The 20,968-nt window shown below is 57.2% G+C and overlaps 1 protein-coding gene across 1 annotated transcript in view; it reads right to left on the minus strand.

The window, feature by feature from the left end:
• Positions 1–3,440: 3,440 nt before the first annotated feature.
• Positions 3,441–20,968, minus strand: part of MYO15A (myosin XVA) — a 47,867-nt gene continuing 30,339 nt past the window's right edge. The window contains 20 exon segments of the mRNA XM_070388795.1: positions 3,441–3,989; positions 6,008–6,148; positions 7,289–7,422; positions 7,709–7,842; positions 9,512–9,645; positions 10,621–10,781; positions 12,379–12,475; positions 12,785–12,862; positions 13,004–13,098; positions 14,089–14,219; positions 15,876–15,958; positions 16,173–16,246; positions 16,467–16,539; positions 16,791–16,863; positions 17,098–17,213; positions 17,747–17,925; positions 18,314–18,388; positions 18,476–18,587; positions 19,051–19,192; positions 20,816–20,934. Coding sequence (XP_070244896.1) covers positions 3,888–3,989; positions 6,008–6,148; positions 7,289–7,422; positions 7,709–7,842; positions 9,512–9,645; positions 10,621–10,781; positions 12,379–12,475; positions 12,785–12,862; positions 13,004–13,098; positions 14,089–14,219; positions 15,876–15,958; positions 16,173–16,246; positions 16,467–16,539; positions 16,791–16,863; positions 17,098–17,213; positions 17,747–17,925; positions 18,314–18,388; positions 18,476–18,587; positions 19,051–19,192; positions 20,816–20,934 — 2,253 coding nt within the window. The 3' untranslated portion in view covers positions 3,441–3,887.

Genomic DNA, 20,968 nt, shown 5'->3' on the forward strand with positions numbered 1-20,968 from the left:
CACCTCTCAACCACCCTCCAAGAGGGGGCATTGGACTCTGCTCACACACCTGGTGGCAGGGAGTTCACTACCTCAGTCGTCAGAAAGTCCTGCCAGAGCCCCCCAGTGCTTCACTCACTGGACAAATGTGGGAGTCACCTCCTCTTTCAGGGCTCCCAGACACCCCCTCTGGGTGGCTTTCCCATGCTCTGCAGTCAGGGCCCTTCTCTCTCCCATCTAAGCCTCAGTGGAAAGGGAGAAACTCTGGAACAAGACTGCCTGTGTTTGCCTCTAGGCCAGGCCAATTAGTGGCCCCTTTCACCTCTGGGGTCTCAGTTACCCCAGGAAGACAGGATGAGAGTGTGTCAGGCTTCCACACCTCCCAGACATGTCTCCTGTTCTCACCCCACACCAGGCCGGGCACCAGGGGCTGGGTTTCTTCGGTTCTTGCTCTCCCCACGACCACCTGGAATTCCTGTCTTCCTGGGACTGGGGGATACAGAGTGATCTGACTCTCCTGCCACCCCTGAGTTTTTCCACTCTACCTCTTGGGGTCGTTAGCTCTGACGAAGAGTCGACCTGCTGCTGCCGCCACAGAAGCACCAGAAGAGCTGTAAAAACAGGAGCCTCACCCTTAAGACCCAGATCCTGAAATTCCAAAGTTCTGGTGTTCTGGTTATCTGATTCTGTGCGACAAACCTTTCAAAACTCAGACCTGTCACCACCTACCACATAAATCTGCAGTGTGCCCAGGGTTGGGCCCGGAGGCTCCTCCCTGTCCCATGCACTTCAGCTGGGGCCTCACTCACATCCCAAGAGGCCTCTCACCTGGGCAGAGCCACTAACTATGAGTGACTGTGAGCAACTCCCAGTGCCTGGCATTTGCCTGGTATGCAGTGGGTGCTTAATAGGTACTGAATGAATAAATAAATCCTTCCTCTGACACTATGGCGCCAGCTGATTATGACCCCACACACCCCTCCAGTCTTCCTCTCCCAAGCCTAGTGCTCCACTCCCCAACAAGTTCCTCAAAGCACTAGCACTCTCCATCAACATTCATTCAGTTACTCTTTCATTCACGTGACAAATGTTTTGTAAGCACCTACTCTGTGTTAGGCATTGTCTTAGGCTTTGAAGGATACAGTAAGGAATAAACACTGTTTACTCTGTTTAGAATGTTCATTTTCCTCTCCTCCATCTATTCCTAGCAGACTCCTATTTATCCTTCAAAACCCAACCCCAACATCCCATTCTCTGGGAAACCTTTTCCCAGACTTCTGCCTCCTCGGCCACTGACATGTGGGACATCCCTCTCTCTCTACCACTCTCAAGTCTTTTGTGGCCCTCCTAGGTTGGGAGATAGGGGCCTGCAGGGAGAGGTAAGGATGGATATCTTTGCTGACAGCTGTGTTCAGGAGCATAACTGGGCTTCCAACTCCTGCCGCCTCCCTCAGGCTCATCTTCCAGTCACTCAACAACTGTATTCCAGAAAAGAATACAGAGAACTCCAGAAAAATATTTGCTTCATTGACTACGCTAAAACCTTTGACTGTGTGGATCACAACAAACTGTAGAAAATTCTTGAAGAGATGGCAATACCAGAACACCTTACCTGCCTCCTGAAAAATCTATATGTAGGTCAAGAAGCAACAGTTAGAACTGGACATGGAACAATGAACTGGTTCCACATTGGGAAAGGAGTATGTCAAGGCTGTATATTGTCACCCTGTTTATTTAACTTACGTGCAGAGTACACCATGCAAAATGCTGGGCTGGATGAAGCACAAGCTGGAATTAAGATTGCCAAGAGAAATATCAATAACCTCAGATATGCAGATGACACCACCGTTATGGCAGAAAGCAAAGAAGAACCAAAGAGTGTCTTGATGAAAGTGAAAGAGGAGAGTAAAAAAGCTAGCTTAAAACTCAACATTCAGAAAACTAAGATCATGGCATCAGTCCCATCACTTCATGGCCAATAGATGGGGAAACACTCATCTCACACGCTAGCAAAGTAATGTCAAAAGTCTCCAAGCTACGCTTCAACAGTACTTGAACAGAGAACTTCCAGACGTTCAAGCTGGATTTAGAAAAGGCAGAGGAACCAGAGATCAAATTGCCAACATCTGTTGGATCATCGAAAAAGCAAGAGAGTTCCAGAAAAACATCTACTTCTGCTTTATTGACTACCCCAAAGACTCTGACTGTGTGGATCACAACAAACTGGAAAATTCTTCAAGAGATGGGAATACCAGACCACCTTCCCCCATGAGAAATCTGTATGCAGGTCAAGAAGCAACAGTTAGAACCAGACATGGAAAAATAGACTGGTTCCAAATTGGGAAGGGAGTAGGTCAAGTCTGTATACTGTCACTCTGCTTATTTAACTTATATGCAGAGTACATCATGTGAAATGCCAGGCTGGATGAAGCACAAGCTGGAATCAAGATTGCCAGGTGAAATATCAATAACATCAGATACGCAGATGACACCAACCTTATGGCAGAAAGTGAAGAACTAAAGAGCCTCTTGATAAAAGTGAAAGAGGAGAATGAAAAAGTTGGCTTAAACTCAACATTCAGAAAACTAAGATCTTGGTATCCAGTCCCATTACTTCATGGCAAACAGATGAGGAAACAATGGAAACAGTGACAGACTTTATTTTCGGGGGCTCCAACATCACTGCAGATGGTAACTGCAGCCATGAAATTAAAAGATGCTTGCTCCTTGGAAGAAAAGCTATGACCAACCTAGAAAGTGAAGTGAAGTGAAAGTCGCTCAGTCGTGTCCAACTCTTTGTGACCACATGAACTGTATAGTCCATGGAATTCTCCAGGCCAGAATACTGGAGTAGGTAACCTTTCCCTTCTCCAGGGGATCTTCCCAACCCAGGAATCGAACCCAGGTCTCCTGCATTGCAGGCGGATTCTTTACCAGCTGAGCCACAAGGGAAGCCCTATCTAGACAGCATATTAAAAAGCAAAGACATTACTTTGCCAACAAAGGTCTGTCTAGTCAAAGGTATGGTTTTTCCAGTAGTCACGTATAGATGTTAGAGTTGGACTAGGAAGAAAGCTGAGCACTGAAGAATTGATGCTTTTGAACTATGGTGCTGGAGAAGACTCTTGAGAGTCTCTTGGACTGCAAGGATATCCAACCAATCATAAAGGAAAGCAGTCCTGAATATTCATTGGAAGGACTGATGCTGAAGCTGAAACTCTAATCTTTTGGCTACCAGATGCGAAAAACTGACTCACTGGAAAAGACCTTGATGCTGGGAAAGACTGAAGGCGGGAGGTGAAGGGGATGACAGAGGATGAGATGGCTGGATGGTATCACTGACTCGATGGACATGAGTTTGAGCAAGCTCCGGGAGTTGGTGATGGACAAGGAAGCCTGGCATGCTGCAGTCCATGGGCTGAGTGACTGAACAACAACTATATGGAGAAAAGGCTGCCAGACAAACCTTTTATTTGCACTGAAATGACCAAGAGCCATGAATCCAAGTTCAGCAACAGTACAGAGGGCACCTGGGATGGGGGGGACAAATGAGGGGCTAGGACAGGGAGATGGAACAGATTTGAACATCAGACCCCAGGAGAAGTGAAAGCAGGTTCAGTTTGCCTAGGCTTCTGGTGTGGGGCTACCATGCCACAGCGGGGGTCAGGGCAAGGCCACAGTGGTAGGTGGCAGGAGGGCCCACTGGTCAGTCCCTGGAAGTTCCTCCTGCTATCTGACCCCAGGTTTGCATGCTGTAACTCCATCCCAACTCTCAGTTGGTCTTCTCAGGTTCCCGGGGACTTGGACTTCTCTCCCTACTGCCTCTTGGTCTCTCCGAAGGTTCTGGCCCAGTAGTTCCCCTGGCACCATACAGCCAGCCTCCTGCCAGCAGGGGCCTGGGGGCTGGGTCAGAGTAGTGTGATCTCGCTGGGGGGCAGCGTGAGCCTCTTCTCGCGGGCACTGAGCAGGTTCTCCACATGCACAGCCACCACCCGACACAGCTCCAGGCCCTGCAGGAGAGACATGAGTCTGCACTGTCCAGCTCTCCTGGGGAGAGACATGGCTGGGAGAGAGGTGGAGGCCAGACTCTCCCACGACTGGGGCCCCACACTTGTCCCCCCCTCCGCAGGGCCCCAGGAGAAGCTCTGGCAGCTGGAAAGGAATTCTGCACTGCAGGCGGGAAGGGGTGAGCCAGGTGGAGACCCACACATTCACCAGCTCTGCTGCATGTAACCTGGGCCAGTTACCACACCTCTGTCACCCTCAGCGGCCTTGTCCCTGGGGTCTCGGTTGCCCAGGGCCTGCCTCACAGGGCCGTGGCGAGGATGACATGAGACTTCAAGACATGTAAATCCTTCACATTTAAAAACTATTAGCCCTGTCAATAAATGAGCTGCCACAGTTACCACCTGGTACCTACGGCCTAGAACGAACTGGGCCCCAGCCTCAGGGATCCCATGGGTTGGGGGAAAGGGGTGCTGCAACCAAGTGGAGAAGCCAGAAAGGCTGCCTCTTCCTCCTCCTCCTCCATCCAGCTACTTCCTAAGCATCTACTACACACTGGGCACTGTGCTATGGACATCATGAGGACACAGCCCTGCCCTCTTGGGGCTCACATTCTAATGGGGAGATGGACAACCTGAGAACCAATAGTGACTTCCAAGTCATATAAGACCTACTGAGGCAGAGAGTGAATTATCAGGAGGATCAGGGGAGGCTTCTAGAAGGAGGTGATGTTTGTGCTGAAACTGGAATAAAGGGAGGGAAGAAGCCCTGTGATGCAGTGGGGAGTGTGTCCCAGGCAGAGGGGACAGCGAGTGCAATATGAGAATGTTCTGGGGCAGGGAGGGGACAAGGGGGGGTGGCGGGGGAGCTGAGGTCACAGAGGTAAAAAGAGGAGGGGGCAGGGACAAGAAGGACTGCTGGGTTGGGGCCCAAGGGCCTGCGAGGGTTGGAGGTGAGGGCAGAGGCCTACTGGCCTCCAAGGGTGACACTGAAGGAGAGAAATAGGAGGCTGTCTCGCAGAGCAGCTGTGGAAGCCTCCCTGGGGGGAGGGCCCGGTCTTGCACCAGTTAGAGCTCATCCAGGGGAGGGGGCTCCAGAAGGGGCCCAGGAAGCAACAGACAGGCAGGTCCGAAGAGGTGGGGTCTCTGGGGGAGTCCAGGAAACAGGCTGAATCCAGGTGAGGCCAGGATCAGTGTGACCTCAGCGGGAACAGGACTGGGGGGTGGTGGGAAGCAGACTGATCTCGTCACAGGCTCCCCAAGGAGCATGGTGAGGGGCCGTGCTCTGACCTTGACCCTCAAGGGCAGGGCTAGGGTAGTGGGAGCCCCTGTCTCGTGCCCTGGAAAGCAGCCCAACTAATGTAGGCCCTGCCTTGGGGTGGGGGAGCTCTGGGCCCACATCTTGAGGGGTGCAGTGGGCTGGCAAGGACGGACAGGTGGGCCTAGCCCCATTCAGCCTCTTCTCCGGACCTCAGCCCCCTCTCCAGTAGGTGAGAACTCTGGTCTGGCCCTGCCCCGGGGGCTGTAAGACGTGGACCTGGCTGACCTAGAGGACTTGGCTTTTGAGGAACACCCATGGGTGCTGCAAATAGAGAAAGCTCAGGACAGGGAAACCCCCATCTCCATCTGTCAAGCCCCGGCCCCACAGTCCAGCCTCCAAGCTTTAGCCCAGGGAAACTGCCCATGTCCCTGCCCTCCTAGCAACCTTCTATGGCTCCCAAGTGCCCTCGGGAGGAGGCCCCAGGTTCTTAGCTTTATATTCAAGGACCCTTAGGACCTCCCCAGTTTCCCATCGAATACCTCATTCTTCTGCAAACAACCTGGGCCCTCGTTTCTAGGATCCCACCATCAAGATACCTCTCCAAGATCATCTTGAGACCCGCAGGTCTGTGTAGTGTGGGCTTAGCTCTGTCCCCTATGCTGGGCTGGACACTCCCCAGAACTTTGTCAGGCCGAGGAGAGCGTAGTGTGCAGAATTCGGGAGTGGGGAGGGAGGGAGCTGGGCAACTCCCCAGGGGGCCCACCTGCTCCAGCTGCAGCTGCACGGTGTGCTGGGCAGTGACATCCCCAAGTGCAACCTCCACATAGGGGCAGCTAGAGTCAGCTGTGGGCCGCTGGGTCCGCGTCGACTGGATCTCCTTCAGGGGGAACTTCACCATCAGCTCCTGGGGGGGATGGGGAGCAGACAGGCTTGGGGGTGGGACAGTCTCACCTACCGGTACCCCTGCCCTAAAGGATAGATACGCAGGGGGCAAGACATCCCAGTTCGAGCACTCATCCCCCAGTAACCGGCTGTGTAACCTGGAGCAAGCAGCTTTACCTCTCTGGACCTCAACTTCTCACCTGTGACATTACTTCAACAATGATGCACATGTGTGCAGCGTGCCAGGCCCCACTCTAAATGCTAGAGCTCCAGGTAATGCCGGTGAGCCCTGACCTTCCTGCCTCTTCACACCCACCCCTCTGGCTGGGAGCATTCTTTCCGGCCCCAGGAGCTAACGCAGAGCTTCCGCGGCTCTCCCCAGGAGAAGCCAGAGCGATGAGAGCCAGCGGCCCCTTGTGACAGATGGACACAGCAGACAGACACCCCAGCTTTCCGGCCCACAGAACGGGGCGTCCTCTGAGGCTGGTGCTCCCTGCTGGACTGAGTCCCAGTGCCCACAGTGGGAACCTGGATGCTCACAGGCCCGCCCCGGCTGTATCCCCCTGGCTGTGACCTCCTCCTGGTCTCTCTTCCTCGCTCCATTGTTTCCACACAAGCCACTTGCCCTGGATCCCTCATGTCAAGGTTCACTTCCCGAGGAAGAACTAAGAATGGGGGCAGCAGGTCCCTTTTGTTCTGGACTACATTGTGTCCCCAAATCCTGACCCACCGCCTCAGAACCTGGAGACAGGTATTTGAAGAGGGGAGTCAGGCTAGGGTGGGCTCCCATCCCACGAGTCCTTATGAGAAGAGGACCTTGGGATTCATGGACCCCAGAGAAAGGGCCGTATGAGGGCTCAGCCAGGATGGCCATCTACAAGAAAGGAGGGAGGCCTCAGAGGAAGCCGACCCTGGTGGCACCTTGATCTTGGTCATCCAGCCTCCAGACCCACAGAAACGGTTTCTTGGCTGAGGCTCTGGCAGAGCCACACAGGTTCTGCAGGCCGGCGTGCTTCACCTGTTTCTCCTGGACAACAGCCTGAGTCATCGTCCCAGGTGACGAAGAAGGGGGCAGAGCCTCGCCCAAGGTCACACAGGTGTGAGCAGTGGAGCTGGACGTCCCTGTGGGGAGGGGTGGGTGGGGCCAGGCTGAGCCACTCACGTGGGTCTCAGTGCTGAGGAAGTTGAGGCCGTTCTGGTTGACAGCGAGGATGCAGGGGGCTGGCACAGCCGCGGTGCTGCAGCTCTGGACCAGGAAGAAGGAGGAGCCGAACATGGGCAAGGCGCTGAGGAGGCCTGGGGGTGGTGGTCAGGCGACAAGGGCTCATCAGTGCATAAGCCCACCCCTCCCCCCACAGCCCATCCGGCACAGGAGCCCCCAGCCCGGTGCTCCTCCTGCCAGTGCTGCCGCCCACCCCGGACCTTCCTCCATCCCCACTGGGCCCCCAGCCTAGGTGGGGCCTTGGAAGGCCTTTAGAAACCTGACACCAAAGATGCTTCTGTACAAAGGAAAAGGCCTCCTCAGCACCCTACCCTCCTCAGCCAGGCCCACGACTCCCTCCCCAGCCCAGCTCCTTCTCACCCAGAAACTGGGCGCGGGCCTGGTGGGGGCTGAGCGCCTGCATCTGCTGCCGGTGCTGGCCAAGCAGGCGGAGCCACGTCGAGCTGGCCTCGGTGCGGTACAGCTGGGCTGGGATGTACCCCTGGGCCTCCCGCCTGGCGGGCAGGCAAAAGCCGGCTGACCATTAGGGGTTCCACCAAACCTCCTGACGGCTGAACGTTGGGGGAACGCGGACGACAGGGTGGGGACGGGCAGTGGTACAAGTGGGGCTGGGCACACAGCATGCCCTCAATAACCGCTGGCCAATACCACTGGGCTCCTTGCTTGCTGACAAGGGAACGCAGGCTCTGAGGAGTTCACCAGCTCATCCAGGGTCATACAGTGACCCCACATAGGTTCGTCCTTTGTAGTCCCTGCCCCCTGGGGAGTAGCCGAGGCCAGAGGGGTAAGAAGGAAGCACAGGGTGGGGGAAACATCAGAGCAGCAAGCAACCCCCAGCAGTGGTCAGCAGAGCAGAGCAGTGGGCTCCAGATGATCCCAGGACCCTCAACTCCCACCTGTCTAGGCCTCTCCAGACCATATGCTGGCAGCCCTAAGGCAGCCCTGGCCTCAGGACATCTGAAAAATGCCAACAAGTACCAGTCTGGGCTGCACACTGGGGAAGGGAGGGATGTCAGGGGAACCCCTAAAAGACTCTTCAGGCTACATCTTTCCTTCTCTGCACTGCTGGGTAAGAGCCTGGCCTCCGGACCCGTCCCAGGTCTGAATCCTGGTCGCCCCACTCTGGGGAAGCCATATCCCCTCTCTGGGGCTGAGTTTCCTCATCTGCAAGAGGGGACATTAGAGTGCAGTTTAGGGCATCTGCCAGGGCGATACGTGCAGATGCCACGCAGAGAGTAAGGGCGCCACAACTGTCTCCATCCGGGCCTGGTGACACCTGTATGTGCCTCCTCCACTTTCCCTCCCATCATAGCATCAGAAGGGTGTAAGTGTCGCACCCTTACAGCAGGACATACCCTGTCCACACACTGCCTTTCTTACAGTTATTCACAGCAGGGGCTCTCAAAGTGTGGTTGAGGGGCTGGGAGGGCAAAGTCGCTTCCGTAACAATCTGAGCGGTCATCTGCCTCCCCCTCGTTCTCTCACAAGTGCAGGTGCAGAGGCCACATGACCTGTGCGGTCACAACAGACTGACCGAGAAGCAGGGACGGGTTTCCAGCTGTCCGCTATTAAGCCAGATGGTACAGATTTGCAAAGGGTAAACCAGTGCAGCTCCTCTCACTGGAACTCTTGGGAAAATACACTTGTGTTTTCGTGACTTATTTATACGTCAACATTTATCTTAACATTAATATGTAGTGTCCTTGTTTTTCATTAATAAATCAGTATTTTAAATTGTTTCTGTTTTCATTTTGAATAGTATAAATATATCAATAGATATGACCCACAGACACAGCAGCTCTTTGGGGCCCAAGTTTCAAGAGGAAGAAGATGGAGAGTGTGAGGACGACCGAGGTCCCATCGCTTCCAGAACATCAGTTTAAAGGCCACCTGACACCCCACAGTTTAAGGAATCCTCTGCTGTTGGAGATTGTCAACGCCATCACAGTGGACATTCCTGTGGCCAACGCTCTCTGCAGGGCTGTGTGTACTCCCTGGCCACAGTGTATGTGTCCTGAACGCATTTTATCACTTGTTTGCTCTGAGCTATTAATACCAGTTGGAAGCGACCTGTCCTGCTGGGAGGCAGGGTCCTAGCTGGACGGGCTGGGCTGAGGTGGGGTGGGCAGCTCAGGGTTGGGGCAGGGGCAGGAGGGCACTCACGCGCTGGGCAGGTAGAAGTGGTCCTTGGCCCGGTGCTGCAGTGCGGCCAGCTTGGACACCTGCTGCAGCTGCTGCTCGCTGGGCCGGCCAGCCGGCATGCTGCTGAAAAGGCCCTTCAGGTAGTCAGGCAGCACCTACAGGGGCAGGAAGAATGTAGGCGAGGGGCTGCAGGAGGCCAGGCACGCAACCGGGGAGGTCCAGACACAGATGCTGAGCCGTGCCAGGGTCATGCTTCTGGAGAGGGGGGCGGTCACTTTCCTGGGCTTCAGGGAGCAGTGACAGAAGCACCTGGACGGTGAGCAGGGAGGGCCGTGGCTTGGAAGCCAGAGGAACTGGGGAAGCACTGGCCCCTGCTCTGCAGAGTGCAGGACCCAGGGGTCGTGTTTCCACAAGTCCCAGGGGTGCTGCTGGCTGACCCACAGGCACAAGAGCCCAGTGACGGGCCTTGGACACAGAATGGCCGCAGCTTCAGGCCCCCAGCTTCTGAGAAGCACGCTGTCTCTACCCAGCGCGTCTGTGAGGGTCCGCATACGAGGGAGACCCCAACTTTGTCAGGACCACTGCCCTGACTGAGATGACCTAGTCCAAGAGGGGAGTGACAGCGCCCCAGTGTGAAAAGGCCGGGCAAAGCCTCAGAGCGGGGGATTTCCCTGCTGGTCTAGTGTTTAAGAATCTGCCTTCCAAGTCAGGGGACACGGGTTCGATCCCTGATCGGAGAGTTAAGATCCCACATGCCTCGTGAGAACTAAGCCTGCAGGCTGAAACTAAGACCCAACATAGTCAAATAAATAAATATTAAAAAACAAAAAACAATGCTACTGAGCACAGGACAGGCGAGGTGCTCAGCGCTGGAGGAGAGCAGGAGGAAAGAGGTCAGAACGGCCTGAAAATGTGTCATCTGGGCAGCCTGGCTGGAGGGGCCCAGACCAGCAGCAATACAGGAAGAGCAGGCTGGCCCGGCTGACAGAGGCCTGAGAATTAGGAAGTGAGGGTGACGACATGCCCACATGGGGACCAGAGGCCTCGGGGCTGGAATCACAAAGACCTCGGATGCCAAGCCTGGGGGAGCCCAGAGACTCCGGAGCCTCAGAGCGGCCACACGCGCGGACCTGGTTGTAGTGCATGGTCACGTAGAGCTCGTTGTCGAACTTGAGCGGCTGGTCCCAGAGCACACGCCGGAACCACAGTGCGTAGCCGCCGTCCACCTGCGCCATCTCTGAGGCCACATCCAGGATGTAGGTGCGCCGGCTGAGTGGACACACGTGCTGGCCTGTGGGGAGCGGGGGCAGATGTGGCGAGCCCCCTCCCCCCTCTGGGGCACAGCTTCCTTGGTGAACAGGACAGGGGGCCCTGATTTGTGGAAGTTGTGCCCCTAGGTGGGAATAACGCTCAAAGCTCAGCTCGCCTGGGCCTAGGGAGGTGCCCCACCCAGGTGCTGCTCAGAGAACACCCAGCCTTTCTCCCCTCTCTAAGAGGAGGCTACACCCAGAGAAGCACAACAGGCCTCAGGTCCTGTGGGCACCTTTCTGTAGGACTCCTATGGGGAGACCCCTGCTGGGCTCCCGGGGGTGAGGGGAGGATGCGGGTCTGGCACTGAGTGGGTCTCGGCTGTAAGTTTTTATTTCCCGAAGTGACATTTCTGCTCCCTGTCCCACACCTTTGAAAAATTTTTACTGAAAATAGGAATGTGGCATGATGATAAAGTCCCAGCTCTGACCTTGGGCAAGTCCCTTGGGCTCTGTGGCAGGCTGAGAAAGAGCCTGACCTCAAAATGCTCCCGTCCTAATCCCCGCCTGCCTTGAACACACACCTTCATGGAGAGGAGACGTGGAGTGTGATTAAGGGTCTTGAGAGGGAAGATAATCACAGGGACCCAAGTGGACCCAGCATAGTCTCGAGGGGCCTATGAGAAGGAGGCAGGAGGGTCACAGAAAGAGACTGGAAGAGGCTACGCTGTGGGCTTTGAAGATAGAGGAGGGCCATGAGCCAAGGGACTTGGGTGCCTCTAGAAGCTGGAAAAGGCGAGAAACAGACTCCTAGAGCCTCAGAAGGACTTGGCCCTGGGGACGTTCTGACTTTCAGAACCATAAGGTCATACACATGTGCTGTTTAAAGTCACCAAGTGATTTGTTATGGCAGCAACAAGAGATTAACACAGGCTCCCTGGGCCTTGGTTTTCCCATCTGTAAATGGGAAGGACAACACATTTCATTTTATGGGGTCCTGGTGGGATAGTTGATAGGATTAAGTGCTGTCAGCTGTCGCCTCTGCTCCGTGAACTCCCTTACTAAGATTATTTTGTTACTGCCTTCTCCGCCCCCCGGGTCGTGCTGGACTCAGGCAGGGCTGAGGACATGTGGTTCAGAGCTGAGTAGCCCGGGAGCCAGCTGGAGTTGGGTGGGACTGACCGGCCGGTGGCAGAAGCTCAGCCATGGCCTAGAGCAGGTGGGCTGCAGGGGGAAAGGGTTTGGCCTCATGGAGAAGGGCCAGGTGAGGCCGAGGGTGGGGCTCCTCTCAGCTGCTATGAGGACAGAGGAGGCAGGAAAAAGTACTTGCACGTGTGGGTTACAGGAGCCACATTCTGTTAAGTCCTGCCCTCCCAGAGAGCAGGGCCTACTGAGCACTCCGGGGGGCAGACGGAGGCATGGGGGAGCCCTGTCTTCTGCCATCTCGCAGCCTGACAGACCAGATGAGCTCACACAGATCGAAGTGGGGTGGCAGGGGTCAGATGTGGGGCTGGGGGCTCTCGGTGCAGAGGCTCCTGCACCCGGGCGGGGGGCTTCCTGGAGGAAGCGGCATCTAATCGGGGCCTTACAGTCGGGATGGGGGGGCATGGGCACAGCTTGCCTCGTCCTCTGGCCGCTCACCTCGGTTGGTGACAACAAAGATGACGTACTCGTCAAAGGCCTCGGGGCGGGTCAGAGCCATCTCAGCACAAAGCTCTTCCACCACATCCAGGGCCACCTGTGGATGGGGGAAGTGAGAGGCTGGACCAGCCAGGTGACCTCTGCCCTGAGCCCTCCCTGGCCCCGCTGCAAAGGCTAGGCTCCCTGGGCCCTGGGTCAGCCCCACACAGGAAGGACGCAGCTTCTGGAGTTGTGGGTCCCAAGTCTGCCCATCTCTCATTTGCAGCCTGACTATGAGCTGAAGGCCACCCACCTCCCCTAGGCTCGGGCTTGGGCTGCAACAGAGAGCTAAGTCCTGCCTCGTGGGGGAGGTAGGAGGTGGCTCAGCACCCTTGGGGTCCCACCCCCCAGACACCCCTTCACTCACAGTGCATGTCTTGATCTTAAGATGGCGCTCCAGGCCCCCGGGGAGAAGAAAGAGCTGCCTCTTGGAACTGCGGCCAGCCTGGGGGAGGGTGCGGAGAGAGGAGAGGCTGGGATCTCACCAGGGTCTTACCCAGCCCTGGTCCCCTCCGCAGGTGTGCCCGGGCCAGGACAGGGGTCTCTGGGTTGGCCATCCCCCTCCCCGAGCACCGCCTACGCTCACCAACATGGCCCGCAGCTCCATGCTGCCCGGGAGCTCCAGGCGGCCGCCAAAGCGCAGCGTCTTCTTCAGGTTCTGCTCACAGGCCTTGGCAATCCCTGCAGAGACCAGGGTCAGGGGGGCCGGGGCAGGCCCAGCGGAAGAGCTCCTCTGGCCCTAGCCCCAAGCCCCCTTGGTGGGGGCTGCTCTCCCTCCAGTGGCCGCAGAGACCATTCAGAGGGCAGTGACTGACCCAAGGTTAAGAGCCAGAGTACAAGCGCTGGATTTGAACCCACATCCTATCGGAGGCCCTCACGCCTCAGATCCATGAGCCCCCGGAGACAGCTGGTGCTGGGAGCTTGTCCCTGGCGGCTGTGTCCAGAGCCCCCATGCAAGAGACCGCATCGTCTGCTTCTCCATTTCTCTGGTTAAGCGGTGCCCTCGCCCCGCTCTGGGGAGGGGCCAAGTCAAGAGTTTGGGGGCATATTCAACCCCCTTCCCTGGAGCTGATGCAGGGGTGTTTGTTGATTGACTCAAAGAGGAGGCTTCAGAGGCAGACAGCGTGAGGTCTCATATCTCCTCCATGGCTGCCATGGTAACCACAGGTGCCCTGACCTCTCTCCTAGGGCGGGGACCCAGGGGTTCCTCTGGAAGCTAGACTTTGGGTGAGGCTGAGGAGTAGCCCCTTTCCTCTAAATTCCGTGGTGAAAAGGCCAAGACCCTGCCACCAGCCTTGGCGCCCTCTCAAGACCCTTGTTGATTCCCAAAGACCAGAGAAAGGGCCATGCCGCCACCTCCTCCTCTCCCACATGCCACACATCATCTCGGGTCTTTATGCCTGCTACTCAGTTCATCTAGAAATCTCTCCTCTGTGCTCACTATCCAGAGCAACACTTCCTCCAGGAAGCCATCCCTGATATGCCATCCTCCCCGTCATATCAGACAACCCATGGCATCAGCCCCTGTGGGACCTCTGCCAACATTTGGGGACAGGATTGATATTAATAACCACTGCCCGGGCAAGAAGGGCTAGGCCCTCCTGCTGGCTGCCCAGCCAGTCCTCGTATGGTGGGCCCCTGGCCCTGGGTCCCCACTCGCTTGCCCCTCACCCTGGAAGGGCAGGCCTGGGGTCCGGCTCACGTCTTGGAGGAAGTGGGTGAGGTGCGGCTGGAGGACCTCAGAGCAGCTGTGGTAGGCGGCCACGATGTACAGCAGCCTCCAGCCTCGCTGGCAGCTGTCCCTGTGAGCACACACGGGCTCCATCGCAGTGGCCACTGCTCTGCAGCCACCCCAGGAGTCTCCCTGCCCGCCAGGCTCTTCTCCTGAGGATGCCCCCGCCCCTGCCCAGTGAGAGCAGGGCCGGTAGGCAGAGTCAGACCAAAGGTCCATTCTGTTGGGAATTCTGAGTGGCAGGGAGGGTGGGAGGGAAGGGAGGCAGTGAAGACCCTGACATACCCATTGTGCACAGAGAACAAGTCTTCCTGGGGTGGTGGGGGGCGACGGTCCCTGAAGAGGGGCCAGGGACCCTGTGCAGAGCTGGTGGCAAGTAAGACTGGGTGGGAGGGGCAGGAGGACGCACTGAGTGGTTCTGAAATTCCTGGGGGATGCGAGCAGGTGGACAGGAGGGTGGCCCAGTGCTAACAAGAGCAGCACAGGCTTTGGGCCCTGCCATGTGCTAGTCATGTGTGAGACACGAATGCTTACCTTTGTGCTGCCCTCGCTCCGGGGTTTCACTTGTGGGAACCTCTGGTGTCCAGGTGCAGCACTTTGGCTTCCTTTGGGAAGCCACCCACCCCTCCCCAGGTCCCTGTGGGTATGAGAGCCAGGGGACTTCCCAGGTGGCTCTAGTGATAAAGAACCCGCCTGCCAGCACAGTAGACATGAGTCATGGGTTCAATCCCTGGGTCGGAAGATCCCCTGGAGGAGGACATGGCAACCCACTCCAGTATTCTTGCCTGGAAAATCCCACGGACAGAGGAGCCTGGCGGGCTACAGTCCATGGGGTCACAAAGAGTCAGACACGACTGACGTGACTTTAGCGTGCACATATGTACCCATGAGAGCCAAGACTGGCCAGTTAGAACCCTGAAGCCTCTGGCTAAAGTGACTGGTTCATGTCAATGGACATGAACTTGGGCAAACCCTGGGAGATGGTGAAGGACAGGGAAGCCTGGTGTGCTGCAGTCCATGGGGTTGTAAAGAGTCAGACATGACTTGGAGACTGAACAACAATAAAAAAATGGGAGCCAGGCTTGGCCAATTAGAGTTCATCCTCCCTCTGGCTATGGTGATTGGTCTGGGAAAAGGCATAATTCCCAGGTCTAGCCAATCAGAGCTCTGTGGTTGGCTCAAGGATGCCCATGGGACCAAGACAGGCCAATAAGGCTGGATTTGGGAATTTTTGCTGCAAATATTGAATCAGTCTTGCTTTGCCGGGGATTGCTGAGCTGGGGAATGTCCCCCCAGAGCTATCATCTTGCCAGTCTATGAGATATATTGTTTGGGAGTAATATCGACACATAGAAAAGCAGGCCTAGGTTACAGAGAAAGACTGCTTCCTGATGACACCTAGATCCAGCTATGCCTAAAGTCCTCTGTTAGACTTTTCAGTTACCTGAACCTTCTTTTGCTTAAACCTGATTGAACTGGGTTTCTGTCACTTGCAACCAAGAACCTGGACTCACCCATTATCAGTGCATTTGACAGATGAGGAGACTGAAGCTTAGAGACCAGAAAGGGCTTGTCCCAAACCAAGCAATTTCAAACATATGTGCTCTGTCTCTGGCGTGAGGAAGAGGATGAGGCAGGGAGAGAGTTGGGAGGGCACAGGCTGGGAGATGGGAGGCTGACCTGGCCCCTCCGGAGCAGGAAAAAGTGGGGAGGGGAGGACACTCACTGCTTGGTGCTCGTGTTGTCTGTGATCTGCTTCACGACCTGGCAGTAACACTCGTCCCGCATGACCTCATGGTCCCTGCACAACTGTGGGAGGGCGGGCCAGGTCACAGGTCACATGCCCACAGGAACACAGTGGGCTCCTGAAAACAGGCCTGGCGTCCCTTCCCCAGAACCCTCCCCACCAGCGGGATGCACTCCTCGTTGGGCCACACGGTTCCCACCCCAAAGGCTGCAGCCCTGGCTGACAGATGGGGAACCCGAGCCACAGGGCAGGAGCTCCTGTAGGGGCTGGACTGACCTTCAGGAGGGTGCACAGCACGTCCAGTTCACTCTGGCCCTTCAGCGGGGCATCCCCCATGAATCGCATCACAGCTGGAGAAAACACTGTCCCACTCAGCCACCGGCCTCCCAGCTGCCTGCCCACCAGGAACCCCAGGTTGGACCCCTCCCCCAGAGGCTATGGCCAGGGCCAGTACGGGGAAGGGGGCTCCTCCTCTCCTCCCACATCTGAGGGAAGGGGTGGTGGTCACCAAGGGTCACAGTGCGGCGTCCCTCCTGGCCCGGGGCCCTGGCCGCTGTCCCACCCCCACACCTAGAAACATGTCTGTGGCCATCTTGTTGAGGCTGCTGTCGCTGAACTCAATGAGGGAGTCCTGGAGCGGGGTCTGTAGGGAGAGGAATTGGGTCATGACAGGAGGAAAAGAGAGGGGAGGAGAGGGGGAGGGGAGGGAAAGGGACGGGGAGAGTCCTATCTTAACAACAGAAGAGTCCACACCACAGAAGGCGGTGGGTGGAACCGTGAGAAGATGAGACACTTCCTTTCGGAGGAACCCAGGCCTTCGGGCAAGGCTGTTTGGCCCATGGGCCTGGGATGCACTTTTGTATGGCCATTTCAGAGGGACCTGGGGCTGGGCACCTTCGTAAAGCAAAGCATGTCCTCCAAGGTTCTGGACTCCCGACCCTCCTTGGATTTCAGCCTGGGGCCATCCCTGAAAGGGGAAGTGGATGCTACTGATTAGTCTTGCCTCTGAGACAGCCTCTCCCACATGAAGTGGGCCGGACCCAGTGTCAGCCCACCTGGCAGCAAGGCCCCTGAGGCAGAGGCTGCAGACAAGCCCCCTCCCAGGGTTTCTCCTTCCCTCCCAAACCTGAGGCCTCCTGCTTGGGTGGCTGGGAAAAGCCCCACCCCAGTAGGACCCTCCTCAGGGCGGGCCACCACTCACTGGGGTCTCCTCTGAGGGTCTCGGAAGTACTTCTGGGCAAACTCGAGCATTGTGTACGGTGGAAGAGCCAGGCTGTCCTCCCCACGGTCCATGGAGCCAGCTCTGAGTGGGGGGCCCTGCAAGAGGGCCATCGGCTACTCCCGCTAGTCAGAGCCCGCCCAACGCCAGCCCAGGCTGACTGTGCACAAACCCTCTCTGCCTGCCCCCCGACCCCATGGGCCACCCCTTGCCCCATGTGGCCCCACTGCCTCCCCGACGGCCTGGTCTAGCTGACCTTATCCCTCACCCCTTTATCTCCCTCCACCCTAGCGAGCTCTGTGCCACCACAGGATCCAACCTGCCCCACTCACCAGGCCCTGCCCCGTTGAAGGTGGATTCACCATCTGGCCGCCCCAGGCTGGTCCTGCCCCACTGGCCTGGTCACTTACTCTTCCACTGACCCCACCCACCCTACCTGACTGGACACATCTCCAGCCGCCTCTGGTCACATCTGGCGGCTCACATCCCTCAGGTCATAGGTCTGGCTGACCCTACCATGCTGCCTGGTCCCAGGATGGCCTGCCCTTGGCTGACCCCGCTCCCCTCCACCTCCACAGTCAGGCCAACCCCACTGCTGTGTCTGCTCCTCTGACCAGCCCCGGGTTCTCACCTCCCTCCTGCGGCCCACCTCCTGTGCAGCGGCAGTGGAGGCCACGGCGGCGGCCACAGCGGCAGCGCGGCCCCGGCCTGGCTCCGCAGGCAGCTGTAGGAAATCAGGTGCAGCTGCAGGCTGCACCAGGTCAGAAGGGAAGCGGCCCACGCGCCCGTGGATGGTCCCAAACCTCCAGCCTAGGGGCAGAAAGGGTCTGAGCAGTGAGAGGGTATCACCTGGGGAACAGGGGGGTACAGAGTCTGTGAGGGAGGTACAACTTGTGGAGGCGAACAGAAGGACACAGGCTTAGGGAAGGGGAGGCAGCCCCTCAGCGGCAGGCTGGAGTCGGGGTCTGCAGAGAGAACACAGTGCCTGTGGACCTTTGGACCACAACACAGAGGCACTAATGTCCACGGAGACCCGTCAGCCTGATGTGTGGACAGGGGCTGGGCTGCATGGCCATCTTAGCAACTACAGCCTGGCAAGACCCTTGGGGACCACAGGACCTGCATTGCGCATCTGCTCTGTTTGGGGTTTCTAGGTCTGGCGGCTCAGGCAGCTGAAGGGGGGCCCCAGGGTACCCACCGAAGTCAGGGCCCCGGCACCGCAGCTCCTCCAGGTACACCACCTTCTTGCCGACCACACAGCCTGCGCTGTAGCCTGCGGGCCAGGCCCACGTCAGCACCCGCCGGGGAGGCCCCCGCCCTGCCGCCCCCACACTCACACCCCGTCCCCCCCGGTGCTGACCCAGTCGAGGCGGCTCCAGGGGCTGCAGGTGGATGATGTCACCCTTGTGGAAGGCCAGCAGCGCAGGGTCCTCAGGCAGGAAGTTCCTCACAGCAACCACGTAGTCTGAGTCCTGCGTCAGTCAGGGGCTGGGTGAAGGCTGTGGGCCCATGCCCTCCTCCCAGAGGCCAGGGCCCACTCCCCTGCCCCGCACACAGGCTGTGAGAGCATGGCCACAGGTCTGACCCACCCCTACCCGTCCCAGAGCCTCAGCGCTGAGGCCAGGTGCCAGGCCTGGGGACTGCCCGGTCTGGAAGAAGCATGGGGCTGGATGTGGTCACCAGGTGGTCAGTGATGGGCAGTGCAGCCCCTTGCAGGAGGGGAGGAATGAGGCTGCTGCCGAGCCCAGAGGCCTAAGTGAAGGACCCTGGAGAGGCCGGCAGCAGGGGCATAGGCCCCAGGTTGGAAGGCACAGCTCGAGCAAGAGCCTGAAGACACAGTCGCAGACACACAGGTGTATCCACCCCTCCCAGACAGGCGTGGCTGGTACATTCAGGCCCTCAGCCTACTGCGGGCATCTGCAGGAGGGCCCTGACCTTCTTCAGCTCCAGTATGAAGTCATCCACCAGGGTCTTGACCTGGTGAGCTCGGGCTGAGAAGAGAATAACCTTCTCACTGGCCAAGTTGAACTCCAGCATGTTCTGGGAGGGAATGGTCACAAAGAGGATGTCCGCAAAGCTGGAGGAGGGGGAGGTGGCATGAGGCAGGACACCACGGACAGAGGGACACCCCCCACCACTGTCTGCACCTCTGGCCCCTGCCTGCCTCCCCTCCCCTCCTGCCCGTGGCTCCAGCGCCCTGCCCATCACTCTGTGAACCCACAACCTCCCAGCACCCCCACACTTTGTTTTTTATTTATTTTTCTGCCTCTTGATCCAACCCCCCAGATTTTGCCCACAGATCTGTCTCCTTCACTAAGCAAACGCTCAGACTCTGGAAGGAAGGAGCCTGCATCTCACTGATGCCTGAGACTCCCCGTGCTGTGGCATAAAGGACCATGGGCTGCTGGGAGGGAGGGGTCGGAGGATGCAGGAAGGTTTCACACTCAAGCATCTGCACTTGGCTGTTCACATGCGGTAGCCCTGCCCTCAGTAGGCTCTGGGGTGGGACTTTAGGGGTGTCCAAGCTGAGGATGGGGTACTGGCTCCCAGCTCACCACTGCCTGGCTGGGTGACCCAAGACAAGCAACATCTTTCTCTGAGCCTGTTTCCTTGATTAAAGGATTTGGCATAGAGCCAGGCACATGGTAGGTACAGTCATCCCTCAGTATCTGTGGGGAACTAGCTCCAGGGCCCTTGGAGGGCAACCAAATCCATGGGTGCTCAAGTCCCTCTCATAAGATGACCTGGTATTGGCATATGACCTACGCACATCCTGTTTACTTTAAATCATCTCTAGATTACTCTTAACACTTGAAGTGAAGTGGAAGTCGCTCAGTTGTGTCCGACTCTTTGGGACCCCATGGACTATACAGTCCATGGAATTCTCCAGGCCGGAATACTCAGGGGATCTTCCCAACTCAGGGATCAAACCCAGGTCTCCCACACTGCAGGTGGATTCTTTACCAGCTGAGCCACAAGGGGAAGTCCAAGAATACTGGAATGGGTAGCCCTATCCCTTCTCCAGGGGATCTCCCCAACCCAGAAATCAAACCAGGGTTTCCTGCATTGCAGGCGGGTTCTTTACCAACTGAGCTATCAGGGAATTCAATGTAAACACTGTACTGCTGCTGCTGCTAAGTCACTTCAGTCGTGTCCGACTCTGTGCGACCCCATAGATGGCTGCCCACCAGGCCCCGCTGTCCCTGGGATTCTCCAGGCAAGAACACTGGAGTGGGTTGCCATTTCCTTCTCCAATGCATGAAAGTGAAAAGTGAAAGTGAAGTTGCTCAGTCGTGTCCGACTCTCAGCGACCCCATGGACTGCAGCCCACCAGGCTCCTCCGTCCATGGGATTTTCCAGGCAAGAGTACTGGAGTGGGGTGCCATTGCCTTCTCCCTAAATGCTGTACAGGTAGTTATAAAAGAACGATAGATGTTATGGGAATAGTTGCCAGTGAGTGAAAAATTTGTTTTGCATTTTGGAATTTTCTGGAATTTTTTTTTCTGAGTATTTCCCATCCACCATTGGCTGAATCTGCAGATGTGAAGCCTGTGAACACAGAGAGCTGACTGTACTCAGCCGCCAGCCATCGAGCGAGTCGTTCCGTGGAGGAAGTGCTGGTGTCAGTCCATGCCCCGAATCCTGCCAACCCATGCCCGCCCATGCCCTGCGTGAACCCTCCCCCTCGCCTGACGCTCACCTGTAGGTGCGCAGGACCCGCAGTTGCCCACTCGCCTCGTGGCTGCCCTTGACCACACGCAGGAGCTTGATGCCCGTGTGGGACACAGCCAGCATCTGCACCCCGGTGCCCACGCTGCCCTGGGGAGGGGACAAGGGGTCTTCCAGGCTCATT

The sequence above is a fragment of the Bos mutus genome, chromosome 19 (genome assembly GCF_027580195.1).
Source record: "Bos mutus isolate GX-2022 chromosome 19, NWIPB_WYAK_1.1, whole genome shotgun sequence".
Classification (NCBI taxonomy): domain Eukaryota; kingdom Metazoa; phylum Chordata; class Mammalia; order Artiodactyla; family Bovidae; genus Bos; species Bos mutus.